General features: G+C 38.1%; 2 protein-coding genes across 2 annotated transcripts; both read left to right on the forward strand.

Annotated features, from left to right (window-relative positions):
- Positions 1 to 9,171: 9,171 nt before the first annotated feature.
- Positions 9,172 to 9,702, forward strand: LOC122011371. The gene is made up of 2 exons (XM_042567754.1): positions 9,172 to 9,374; positions 9,457 to 9,702. The coding sequence occupies exons 1-2, from the start codon at positions 9,177 to 9,179 to the stop codon at positions 9,580 to 9,582; spliced, it is 324 nt and encodes a 107-aa protein (XP_042423688.1). The 5' UTR covers positions 9,172 to 9,176; the 3' UTR covers positions 9,583 to 9,702.
- Positions 9,703 to 12,358: 2,656 nt separating this feature from the next.
- Positions 12,359 to 13,946, forward strand: LOC122011453 (transcription factor bHLH93-like). The gene is made up of 4 exons (XM_042567847.1): positions 12,359 to 13,070; positions 13,159 to 13,344; positions 13,419 to 13,589; positions 13,722 to 13,946. The coding sequence occupies exons 1-4, from the start codon at positions 12,528 to 12,530 to the stop codon at positions 13,803 to 13,805; spliced, it is 984 nt and encodes a 327-aa protein (XP_042423781.1). The 5' UTR covers positions 12,359 to 12,527; the 3' UTR covers positions 13,806 to 13,946.
- The last annotated feature ends 192 nt before the right edge of the window (positions 13,947 to 14,138 follow it).

Below are 14,138 nucleotides of genomic sequence, written 5' to 3' on the forward strand. Positions count from 1 at the left end.
ATGAAAATTTGACTGTTACATCCTAACGGCTCGATACCAATCGACTGCTAAAACTAGCAGTCGACTGATCCACACTGACCGAACGAACAGAAGCATTCTGTTCGATCCCAGTCGACTGCTAAAACATGCAGTCGACTGCTACAGTAGCGCTACAGTACTGCTACAATAACGCTACAGTAAAACCCTAAAACTAGGATTTTACTCCGAGTACAATCTCTTGTGCACTCGTACCCTCACCCTTATGACTCACTTGACGCTTCTTTGCAGCCTTGACCTCTTGCCTTCAAGCCTACTTCCTTTGGCTCTCGTCCCTCAGATGCATTCAAGCCCGCGGCTCGTCCCGAATGTCATCCTTCGCGTATGCCTCGAAGTCGCTTCCCTCGACCCTTGTCCTCGTTACCTTGTCCACGGTCCCTCGGATGCTACATCCTTCACCGGACCTGAAGCAGCCAACCTGAGTCACATGTGTATCCTGCAGTACTGCATAACTCAAGTACACATATCAAATATAAGGGTGAACCTAACTTAAACCATTTGCACAAACACCAAAACACATGGTCCCACGAACCATTGGGATTGCTCCAATAATTTCTTCCTCTTATAATGCTATATTGGGAAGATCGATGCTAAATGCTTTTAATGTTATGTCGTTCGGTTTAAAAAATACATAAGCTACTTATTAACAACTGATGGATTGGGTGTTTAGGCACCAGATTGGGAGGAATGTGGAAGTCTATGTGGATGATATTCTCATCAAAACCAAGTAAACTGAGGATTTAATAACCGATATTGAAGAAACCTGAAGCACCTTGAGTAAATACAGGCTCAAACTGAACCTGAGTAAATGCTTTTCAATGTAAAATGTGGGCGCTTCCTCGGATATATGGTGACTGAGCAAGAATTGAAACTAATCCAGAGAAGGTTCTCAAGCGCTCCAAAAGATGTCCCCTCCTCGCAATCTCCAAAAGGCACAAAGGTTGGTCGGCCATATCACACCACTTTCTCGATTTATCTCCCAATCAGCTGACCAGAGTGTTCCATTCTTCAAAATTCTTTGTAAGACTTCTAAATTCGAGTGGGTCGAAAAATGCGATCAAGCCTTTGCTAAGCTCAAAGAGTATTTATCGAGCCCTTATCAAGCCAATTTCATGTGAAAAATTATTATCATATTTATCAATAGCCGAGCAAGCAGTTGGCTCAACCTTACTACGGGAAGATAGTAGCACACAATGCCCTATCTATTTCTTCAGTCATTTATTGAAAAATATAGAGAGTCGATATTCTACTTTGAAAAAGCTAGCTTTCGGATTAGACTTAACCGATTGGCGCTTAAGGCCCTATTTTATGTCTCATCCAATAACCATCCTCACCAATTGCCATTTGGGAAATGTATTAACGAACCCAGAGGCCTTCGAGCGGCTAATTAAGTGGACAATAGAACTCGACGAATATGACAATCAATAATTGTAGGACCATGTGAGATTGGCTCGAGGGGGTGAATAGTTCTGAAAATAAGTTAGAGAAATTCTCTTACCTTTTGAACTAGGCAAGGACACAAGATTAGTTGGTAATAAACAAAACATTTTAAAGAATAACAATTTAAAAATAATAAGTAAGAAGACTAAGATTTACTTGATTACAATCTAAGTGTTTGTTAATCTAAGACAGTTGAAAGTACTAAAAGATCTCCTTCGTTGAAGGAGAAGAAGTCTCTTACACACTTTGATAGCTCAAGGAAAGACTAAGAATTGAATACAAGAGTTATTACTTTATTCTTAGCACCAGGAGGCTTTTTATAGCCTCCTGCGATGAAGCAGCTATTGGTATTCGTCGCTTGGAAACACCTCCAAAGAGGTCTAGGGTGCCTCCAATGTAGATAAATATTTATCCAAACTCCAACAGTCGGCCAACGACTCTGCGGAAATGGAAGCACCTTGGTTGCTACAGGATGCCTCCAAGGGAGGTGCGAGGGTGCCTCCAAGGTCCAACAGGGTGCCCTCTTGAAGAGGCGCGCGCGAAGGCACCTCCAACTGTAGCATACTCTAAAGTCAGCTTCAGAGTTGACTTTCTTCGCATGGTTGATGCTTTGCCCATCCGGAGTTGAGCTCACTAGAACTCAACTCCGACCTTTTCCATGAGCAAACTTTCTCCCGGCTTCTCGTCCCTTGAACTCTTCGCTTATATCCTTCTCATCCACTCATATACTCTTCCGCAACACCTTGTTCCTCGGATGCACTGAGCTTGTCGACTCGCTTCCAATGTAATCCTTCTTGCTAGCTGCGTCTTCCGCTCGACTTCTTATGTTCCTAAGTTCCTACCCACTCAGATACAAAGCATCAAAATCGTAGTACTTAACTTAACTCGATTAACCACGCATTAAAACTAACCCAAGATAGTTACAATCTCTCCCTTTTTAATGTATATCAATCCAAGTTAAGATTCGAGTTAAACAAACATGTAACATGTAATTTATATTTAAATGCAATAAAATAAATGCACAAGTATTAATGTACTAAATACAATACAATATCCCTCTAAACTCAATAACATATTCTCCTCTTTGATCATATCAAACCAAAATTAGGGAACAAATAATTAGAGTTAGAAAAAAAATCTAAAAAAATTTCTAGGAGTCATACACAAACATCCCAAACCATGAATTTTTATCGAAATTAATTTACAAAGAAAATAAAATTTCAGATTTGTAAAAAATAATATAAAACTTTTTTTTTTTTTTGAAAAATATTGAAAAAAATAATGATAAAGATAAGTATTCGGATATAAAAACTTTCACAATCATACTATTTTTTTTTATTATCAAAATAATTAGTTTGATACATAGATGTATATTGTGAGAATTTAATGTTTAAAAATATTTTTATTTCCTAGGGTATTTGTCTGTGGTAAAGTATATATTGAAGTACCTTAGAGGCACTAGAGATTATATGCTAGCTTACAAGGCAGATAATTTATTTCCTCTAGACAAGAACATTTATCTGCAGTAAAGCGTATATTGAAGTACCTTAGAGGCATTAGAGATTATATGCTAGCTTACAAGGCAGATAATTTGGTCCCTGTGGGTTGCACGGATTTTAACCTCCAATCAGATAGGGACAATAGTAAGTCGACCTCGGGGTTTTGTGTTTACTTTAGGAGATAAAGTCATAACAATGGAAGAGTGATAAACAAAAGTGTTTTTTTCGGACTCAACCATAGAAGCTGAGTAAGTGACAGCCTCTGAGGCAGTCATAGAAGCTGAATGACTCAGTAACCTCAATATGAACTTAGATATGATTTCTGGTTTGTCCAAAGATTATTATAGTTTATTGTAATAATAGTGGTGCAGTAGTAAACTCGAAGAAACCATGAGTCCATAAGGTAAGTAAACACAATAGAGCGCAAGTACCACCCAATACGAGAAATCGTATAAACGAGGAGAAGTTGTTGCCACCTAGATTGCATTAGGTGATGACCTATAGATCCTTTCACTAAGGTCCTTAAGGCAAGAGATTTTGATGGACATATTGAAGGGTTGGGAATCAGATGTATGACAGCATAGTCTTTTAGTATAAGTGGGAGATTGTTAGGATGTATACTAAAAACTTAACTTTTGGTATAAACATTTATAAGAATCACATTGGTCAAGTGTCTACATTTATATATACCAAATGTAGATGTTCAATTAATTTATATTGTAGATAACATAGTGTATGGTGTCACACACAGAAGATCGTGTTATCGGTTCTTTATAAATTAAAAACAGTAGCTCACGACCAAGATGGAAAGGAACAAACCATTGGAAGGTCGTAGTGTAATTAGGTATTAGTTTATCTTAACTATATAATTACACTAGTACACTTAGAGTGTATTGAGCAGGACCATTTAGAAGTCATTTCTTTTATACTGACTTTATAAAGGAACAAAGATCTCAGTTATTATGGAAGTGTGTGCTCTTAATCTTAATATAATAACAAGCACATATATTTGATATTTATTTCTTTAATTTATCAATAGGTGAGATTTAGTTCGATAAATCAATAAGCCCGATAAGTTGGGAAATGATATTACTTATAGTGTGTGTTGTTGATTATAGAAGGAAACTGTGTTCTAGTGATCTAGGTTGATAATGTCCCCAAGAGGAGCTCATAAGGATTGTCATGTTAAACCCTGCAGGTGGACTTAGTCCGACATGACGATAAGGTTGAGTGGTACTACGCTTGGACTAATATATTAATTAAATGAGTTGTCAATAACTCACTTAATTAGTGGACATTCGACATCTTAAACACAGGGAGACTAACACACTCATAATAAGAAGGAGCCCAAAAATGTAATTTGGGTTGGTGCGGTAGTTCAATAATAGTTCTTTAGTGGAATGAATTATTATTGATGAAATTAAGTAATGTGTTCGGGGCGAACACGGGATGCTTAATTTCATCGGGAGACCAAAACCAATTCCTTCTCTCGATCCCTATCGTAGCCTCTTGTATATAGAGATTTATATCCACCACATACCTATCCTAATGGGGACGGGCAAGCTAGCTTGGAACCCAAGCTAGGGCCGGCTAAGACCAAGTGGATGAGCCAAGTTGGTGGCCGGCCAAAGCTTGGGTCCCAAGCTTAGGTGGCCGACCACTAGAATATTAAGAAGGATTTTTATTAAAATTATTTCTTATGTGGATATCATGGTTTTAAAAGAGAGTTTAAAATTTAAAAATTTTCTTTTATAGCTTTCTACAAAAGATTAAGAAAAGATTTGAAATCTTTCCTTATTTGTAAATTGAAAGGAGATTTTAATTTTGAGAAAATTTTCCTTTTTAACCATGATCATAATTTAAAAGAGAGTTTTAAAAATTAAATATTCTCTTTTATTAGTTTCTACAAAAGATTAAGAAAAGATTTGATATCTTTCTTTATTTGTAGATTGAAAAGAGATTTTTATTTTTAGAGATAACTTTCCTTTTTGGAAATTATCCATATGTTTAAAAGAAAGATTTTAATAACCCACCATGAAGGGAAAAATTATTGGAGAAATTTTTTATAAATTTTCGGAAACAAATTAGGAAGTTTTAATTTTTGTTTTAATTAAAACTCTCCTTGTTTTGGGGAAATAAGTGGCCGACCATTGATATTAAGAAAAGAAAATTAGTTTTAATTAAATATTTTTTTTTTCATGGCAAAGGAATTAAGGAAGTTTTTATTAAAATTTCCTTATTTGTCAAGACCAAGAAATATAAAAGAGGGGGTAGAGGTGCCTTCATTGTGAACAACTCTATTCTTTTCTTCCTCTCTTTTTCTCCTTGGTGTGGTCGGCCCTTAGAGGTTCTCCCTCTCCTCTTCTCTTCTTCTCTAGTGGCCGGTTTTATCCCCTCTTGGAGCTCTTGATGGTGGCCGGTTCAAGCTAGGAGAAGAAGGAGAGAAAGGAGGTTTTGTTTCTTGCATCCCTTGGAGCTTGGTGGTGGTGGTCGGACCTCTACTTCTCATGGAGAATTCTTGGTGGCCGAATCTAGCTTGGAGAAGAAGGAGCTTGGTGGTTCTCGTCTCGAAAGATCGTTGTCCACATAACGTTCGAGATAAGAAGAGGAATACGGTAGAAGATCAAGTGGTTATTTTGCTTACAAAGAAAGGTATAACTAGTAATTGTTTTCCACATCATACTAGTTTTCTTTGTATAGTTATTTATGGAAATACCAAACACAAGAGGCATATGATTCTAGAGTTTTCGAAATAGTTTTTTTTTTGAGTTTGTGTTTTCTTCTTTTTCGAATTTGTGATTCGATTATTCTTTTTGGTTAACCTAGAGTTATTTAAGGAAATAAATATTAGCTTGCCTTAAAAGGCTTTGCCTAGGTGGTGGTGGTTGCTCCCATATCCAAGAAGATCATGTGTTTCACCATGCAGTCCTGAAAACTAATTTTGAAAATTAATATTTATGAAATTAATAACTTAGGTAGATTTGAATCAATAGTGTTAAGTTCCACTTGCGATTCAAATCTAAACCATTAAGAACAGATAAGTTAAATTTGGAATCAATGATGTTAAGTTTCGTCTGCGATTCCTAATTTAACTTCTAAAGAACACAATAGGTTATTTAAGGAAAGGTTTGACACTTGTACAAAAATTTTTGTACAGTGGAACCGGTACGATTTTCTTAGGACTAACCAACAACGTCCCTTCAGGGGTTCAACCTCCTCAAGTGAAAGTTAACCATTCGAGGGCTCTTCAAACAATTCACATGAAAACCTAGGTATTTGTGCAAAATGAGGATGTAGATTTCTTTAAGACTTCTCCGAGTCATGTAGCTTCGCCCATACCTTTTGCAGGTTGAGAAACTCCAGAGATGTGTCGCACGGAATCGGGCCTACTTTGACAACTTGCTTGATGGCTCCTATAAAGCCTTGTTTGAGCCATTTTCATATTTGAGCGCTAAGCAAATAAAAATATTCTTACGATTGCAAGAACTCTTGCTTGTCAGTTGCTGGACACTCTTCCTCCCCAACCTTATATGCCACCAGTTTATACTGCGCTTGTTCGAGCTGAATGGTCATGACTCCTTGATTATTTATTTCTGCCACTGCTCCCCTAACCATCTAATCAATCGGGCTTCCATCTCCTTCGACTGGACATAAAGGAAAGACTTGTGATCAGTCAAAGAAGCCCTCATGTGTCTCAGTCAACGTTCCAGTCAACGGATGATTGTCGCTTATGCGGATCTACCGAGTTCATCCTAGTGAATCAATCAATGAGATGATCAACGTTCGCACTGACCGCCCATTAATACACAGGGAAGACAAAAGAGTTAGAGAAGACATTATAAAAGCAACTCATTAGCGTGGAAGGAGGTGCCCCAAGTGATAGTGATTTCTCCCCTCGATCTTCCTCTCCTCGTGGTTCCAGCGGCAACAATTAACACATCTATCAGTTTATCGGTGGATCATCCTCCGAGGGTCTTGACGCAGTAAAAAATTTTATTAGGTTAGTCAAAGGAGCCCCCATGTGTCCCAGTCAACAAATGACCGTCGCTCGTGCCAACCGGCAAAAGGTTTGGGTGAATGTTGATCATCGGATTGATTGATTCACTAGGGGGCTCCTCTGATCGACATTCGTGCCAATCAACCATTAATACACAGGGAAGACAAAGAGTTGGGGAAGATATTATGCACCATTAATACACATGAAAAACAAAAAGTTAGAAAATACCTTAATAAACACGAAAGATAAAGAGTTGGGGAAGACATTATAAAAGAAGCTCATTAGTGTGGAAGAAGGTATGATAAATTTTTTGGGACCTAAAATACTATTATTCATTTTTCCTAATTTGCTTTTAACTTTCTGTCATTTGACTTGAGTGTTGGAATGGTAAAGCCGGGGCAACTCGATGCCATTCTCCTTTTCTGCCTTTGCTCATCTCTAGATGCTTCGGTGTCCTTCGATCTCCCCCTCTTTATGGTTCCAACAAAATAGTAAATACATCTACCAGTTAATCAGTAGATCTTCCTAAAATCTTAGTGCAAGATCACATATAATTAAAGAGGTGGGTGTTGATGTTTGTAAGCATGAAAGACTTCTTGTGCGTTTTTTATTTTTATTTTCTGAAAAATACATGTTTTTTGAAATATGGTGTTTGGTTTACATTTTTCGTACCTGTTTTCTAAAAAAATAGATAACATTTTTTAGAAAAATAGAGAACAATAAAAAATCATTTTCTATTTTCTAAAAGATACACATTTTTCAGAAAATGAAAATGAAAAATACACGTAACAAACACACCTTTCATTTTTTTTTCCTTGCATCTCTTTTTGCATCTTACACCGTGGTGACATTGAGCCATGTATTTCTGCAGTCTCAGTCACTTTGTTTAAGGTTTCTGCTTGGTTTCTACTGATAAGAGAAAACCTTTTGAAGTTTATAAAGAAAGTCACGACCATATCTGTGAAGAGTGCACATGAACGCATATTATTCATGCGTTCATGTGCACTTGGATAGGAGAACGAAGGAAACTCGGAACATGGACATCGCAACCAGACTTGACAGTGCGCGCTCTTGATTGCTACTGCAACGGGCATCGCGTGAGCATGCCTTCGGAGCCGGCGGCGAAGGCAAAGATGCAGCCGCCGATTCATAGGTTAAGTATAAATCTCGAGGAGCGTTACATTACGCGTCGCAATTAGCGGCTTGTCGCTGATGAGCCGGGCGTGAAAATGGGTCCAGCACGCTGACCCTGATCGGTCCGGTCAGGTGCTTTGTTCTGCAAGATTCAAACGCGAACTGCGTGGAGAATCTTAGTCCAATCTTGAAGTCAATTCCGTGTTATAAAAGCCAACTTTGTTATGACGACACGACTCAAATAATATCGTCTTAAATTGGTTCACAAGTAGTCAGATCCATTTAGCACACCTCATACTTAAACGTGCAATTTCCCCTCCACGGGCATGCCGCAAGCGTCACGCCTGAGGTCCCGGACGGTAGATTATTTATTTATTTATTTACGTCGAGAAGCCAAATCGTGTTTGATAGCCATATTACAGATAGATACGTGACATCATCAGACAAACAATTGAGGTGGATTTGTATTGTTGTCCAATCATCAAATGGAGCGGTACATTGAATAGGTGAATGTATACTGGCGACTAACCAAAGTGATCAACTTCCATGGATGAAATATCATTACGTTATATTCCTCAGATAAATCCTCTCGGATTCCAAAATTTAGTGAGCGAAACTGATTTAAAAAAAAAAATCTTTTTTCTTCGTTCCCATCCCCTTCCGACCCACTTATTTATTATGTGAAAATGAGATATCAAAAACTCGATCCCGTTTATCATCCATATATATTTATATAATCCTCTGAAAAATTGAAATACTCAAAGCCATATTTTTTTTAAAAAAATCTAGATACTGAGTGGGGCCCTAAGTCCTCCTCCTCGAACAGCGTCCACAACTTCAAAATGGACCGCACCCGCCGAAAGATTCCAAAATTTATTTTTTTTAGCTCAATTGAAAATGTTAATTTATTTTTCACTAATATAAAATATTATATTTTAGTTTTTCGTACAATCAAATTTGACGGCTGCGATTCACTTTCTTGCGGGAGGTGCACTCGGAAGCGTCGGAACCCAAACGCATTTCAATTGGGTACAATTTTTAGGTCACGGGTCAATTTTTGAGGCTATAAAATGGCCGATGATGGTGGTGGTGGTCGACATTCAACGGCGCATCATCTCCGAGAAGGCTTCCGCGATCACGTTCTCGTCGCCTTGGAAATGAAGAAAGCTGGTGTTTTCGCCGCGTCCATCGCTGCCGCGTCTTCCGCCACTCTAGCCTCCGTGGTCTCCGACCAACGCGACGACTCCTCCACCAGTCCCTCTCGAGAGGTACGCCGCTTCCAAATCGAATAGAAAAGCAAGAAACCATCTGTTTCGATGGATCAATTGATTATACAGTTTGGTGGATTAGGGCTCTGGATCGTCGAGGAAGAAGGATGCTGCGGGATCGGGGTCGAGAAAGGGTGCTGAGGACAAATTCGCTCCAAGATTCGATGGGCTCAGGTTCATCGAAACCCTGGTGACGGCGCATCGGTGATTCCCCTGGCGTTATTCGATCTTGGGATGGCTTCGCTTCGCGTCTGTTTTCTTTCATTTGGATTGTTAGGTCGGATTGCTACCAGTTTTGTTTCGAAGGAATAGTGATCCTTTTCCCCAATTTTGCCTTCTTCCAAAGCTTGATCTAATTGTTCGTCGATTTTAGATGGCGAGTTTCGTTTGATTTATGACGAGTGTGACCAACTCAAAATTATCGAGAATCAATTGATCCTTTTTCAAAAAGGCAACCAGAAGAAACATTTTTATTTGTATTTATGTCGGACGATTAAGGGGAAATCATTGAAGATTTCGTCATCAGCTATGTTCAAGTAATCATGAATCATGGCTTTTGCGTTTTTTTTTTTTTTTTTGTTTTTTTTGTTTTTGGCCAAATTCTGCCAAAGTTTTTTCCTTTATTTTCGGCAGACCGTGCTTTTAATAAAATCTCTGGTATTACCTGTTGCTATATGGGGTATGATTTATATAGAGTATAGTTCCTGTGGGTTGCGGTGGTTGAAACGTGAGTGTTGCACTGGCTTAGGAATGGGTTGACGGAAGCACTTGACTGAGTAAATTGTCTTTTTACCACGTGATTTATGTAGAGTATAAATATGCCCCATATAATTGCCCCATTATATATGGGCCATGATTTATATAGAGTATAAATATCCAACTTAAAATTGCTTTTTATTTGTCTAACCCAATCAATCTGATTCATTTGCTTCATTAGTATGTTAAACTTGCCGACAAGACTTCATGTTCAGAAAAAAAAACGTCATACTTAATTCGATGCATTTAGTGTACTAGGCTGCCTAGTCTTTCTCGCATACCTACTTCTTGCCTGGCTCAATCGGTGCATTCAGCCCATTCCTTCCACTTCGCTCATCTTCACGGACGCCCAACCTCCTAAGTAATTCAAATTTCTTGGTATAGAATAGGTCTTGCATAAGATTTAAATTTTCGTTATCTACATAGTTCATCCCTTTATTTACCATTGCACCAAAACCCTCAGGTAAAACGTTATTATTATTATTATTATTTTTTTGAGTAACTGAGGTATCTAATTTTTCAAATCAACAAACTTTACAAGAGACTAGTCCAGTGTCGTGAAAAAATTTTATCGACCACTAACGTAAGTTCGAGAGTGCAAATGACTGTCAAAAAGGTGTGTTTTTTTTTTTAAAATTTTTTTTACTAATCTAGATATTAGTTCTTATAATTAGATCACTCCTCGAGATGACCAATTTAATCCCATAGATATTTTTCATCAACCACTAAAAAAAAATTGGGAAGCTTAGATGAATCCTGACAGATAATTTAGCGTTGTAAGATTTTTCAAACTCTCCTGTGAGCCTCAAGAAATTTGATAAGATGTTATTTTTTTTTTATAATTTAGGAATCTAATTTTTTTAACTGGCTAATTATAGAGGTGATTGATCTAATCCTATAGAAGTTTTCTACTAACCACTAAGATAAATCAATAAGTGCTCATGGAGATCCATCCAAAATCAACATTTTTAGGTTTGTCGTTCTAGTGAAAAAAATTCCTATAATATTCTGCAGTTGGAATTTGAATACTATATGTCTAATTAATCACTTAAAAGGCTTAACCGTTGCACCATAATTTGGGGCAATAAGACATTATTAATTTTTATTTTAGTTTTTTATAGTTGACATTATTTATCTAGCTTATGTCGATTAATCCTAAGATGATCGACCCTTTTCTAAAGAAATTTTTTACCGATCACCAAAATAAATAAGAAAGTACTTGTAGCCAAGGACGGAGTTAAGGGAGGCGATGAGAGCGACCGCCCTCTCAATTTTTTTTAGTATAAGAGATATATGATTATGATTATAGAAAATATTGGGGGAGGGGGGGGGAGAGAGAGAGGTGTGAATTGAGACTAATGATACGAATGCTCCTTTTCAATATAAATACTAGCGGTATAAATGAATCAAACCGCTCATGAGTCACTCATGAATGGTTCGATCAAAACTCGACTCGAGTTTAAAGTTGATTGAGCTCTAGTTGATTTCAAGCCGACTTGATTAGAAATCGAGCCGAGGTGAAGCTTAATTATTATTGGCTAGGTGACTCGTTGAACCTAACACACTAATAATAATATAATTTTTAATATATTTTTATAATATAATATAATAATTTATTTATTAAAAAAATAAAATAATAAAACAATTAAGCCCAAGCTTAAGGTCATGATTAAAAATTGAACTTGAAATTAAACTTGACTCTATGAGCGAGCTCGACTCGAGTCGAGCTGTTATAAATCCAATCGAATTAAACCGAACTGAGCTTGAGCGTAGACGGACTCGACTTGTTTACCATCCTAAAAGAATACACATATTTTTCTTTTTAATATTAAATGTCTACTCCATTTCTACTTGTAAGTAACGAGTAGTCTATCAATATAATATTTTAAAATCAACCATCTAGTAAAAAAAATATCCACTAATTTACGTATTCAATCCTGGGATAGTTTAAAAAAATAAAAAATAAACAATAAAAGAAAACACCATAGGTACAATTGGTGTCATTTTATTTTATTTTAATTTTTTGAATCCAGAGGATGATAGCTAGGCCGGGTTTGTACGGTGATTGATTAACGCTTTTATGATAATTAACTAAACTTTTTCTCGTCCTTTGTCTCGAGAACAAACCCACTGCCATTTATGATCACATATTTCGGTGAAAAGGATGTCAGATCAATGCAACAGATCTCTGCCAAGCAGAGAAATTATTAAATCGCAGAGTGATTCCATTTCTGTCTTGTGCCGAATGCCTTTTCCATACCCTGTGCATTCTTTATTCTCTATTATTCGCTCGCAATCGCATCCAATACAAGGTATAATTGTCACTCAAAAAATTAAATATTGCAGCCCTCAGAACTCATTCGGTCAGTGCAAGCTCACACCCAGCCAGCCAGAGTCATGGAGTTTGAGGAGGAAAGCTTCTTGGAGGAGCTTCTTGCCCTCAGAAGAGAAGCCTGGGACAGCTACCCTGTGGGAATGAGCGAGCTCCTTTTGCCCACTGAAGGAAACATAGGCTGCTCACGAGAGATCTCGACTTGGAGTGTTTCACCTGACGACTGCGATGATCAGCAGCTGATCAAAGGGCTTAACTCTGACTCCGTCTGCTTCCCGGCCGCATCAGGTGGAGGTCTCTCAGCAGCAGCAGCAGTGGCACCGCCACAATCGATCTCTGCAACAGGGGGCACGGTGCATGCAAACATCTGTTTCTTAGAGCAGAAGAAGCTTAGACGACCAAGCCATGAAGAAATGGCTGCAGACAACACAAAGGCAATACAAGCTCCTTCGGCCCTTGTTTTAGGCTCTCGCCTGGAGAGAAGGAACGGCAAGTCGAAGAAGGTGGATGGTGTTCCGTCCAAGAACCTCATGGCTGAGAGGAGGAGGAGGAAGAGGCTCAACGACAGGCTCTCCATGCTCAGATCTGTCGTCCCCAAGATCAGCAAGGTAGAGCACAATAATTGCTTATTATTTGTGAGTGTTGATTTAGATTTCTGCTCGTCTGTCGGTTTCAATCCATTATCCATCCTAGTAGATGGACAGGACAGCCATTCTGGCGGACACCATCGACTACATGAAAGAGCTGTTGGAGAAGCTCAAGGACTTGCAGGCAGATGCAGATGCAGATGTTGATCCGAACCAAGCAAACGATTTGTTGGGCTTGGGCATGATGCAGTTCAACAGCTCCAACATCCTAGTGCCTTCGTCAAATTCCCCAAAGGCACGCATCAAATTAAAGCAATAACTCCTACTACATTTTGATCACTTTCGATGGTTGATGTATCCTTCATGCAGTTTGAGGTCGAAAGGAGAGATGCAGACACCAGGATAGGGATTTGCTGTGGCATGAAGCCGGGGCTGTTGGTGTCCACGCTGAGCACAATGGAGGCACTGGGGTTGGAGGTAGAGCAGTGTGTTGTGAGCTGCTTCAGTGACTTTGGCATGCGTGCTTCTTGCTCTGATCATGTATGAGGAAGCTAATTACCTACCACTGACAATCAATCTTGTAGCAGATTAAATTACAAATCTGAGATGATATTGTTGTTATTTTAATTTGCTTTTGGATGATTCAATTCATGGGTCGCTTGTGAATGCTAGGACAATGGGAACAGGGAAAGATTCAGCTCTGAGGATATTAAGCAAGAGCTTTTCAGGGCAGCAGGCTGTGGAAGAAAGTTTTGATTGAGACAAGGACAAGACAGAAATTTGTATTATTGTTGGAAGAAGAGGACTGTATCTTCGGCCAAGATGTGTCCTTGATTTGTTCATCAGAAGCTACATATGTCCATGACTTGGCTGATTCAATGAAGTTATTTTCCACAACTAAAGAAGTAATTGAGGTTTTACATCTTGTTGAAAAGTGGTCTCTAGCCAAGGTACTTATTAATTAGAATTATTATTATTTACACACAAAAGGGTTGTGGGGGTTTTTTTTCATAAACAAGAGAAACCAATTATTATTATTATTCTTGAAAAAAAACACTCAATGATCTAATTAATATTCTTTTAGATTTA

The sequence above is a fragment of the Zingiber officinale genome, chromosome 8A (assembly GCF_018446385.1).
Source record: "Zingiber officinale cultivar Zhangliang chromosome 8A, Zo_v1.1, whole genome shotgun sequence".
NCBI classification, from domain to species: Eukaryota; Viridiplantae; Streptophyta; class Magnoliopsida; order Zingiberales; family Zingiberaceae; genus Zingiber; species Zingiber officinale.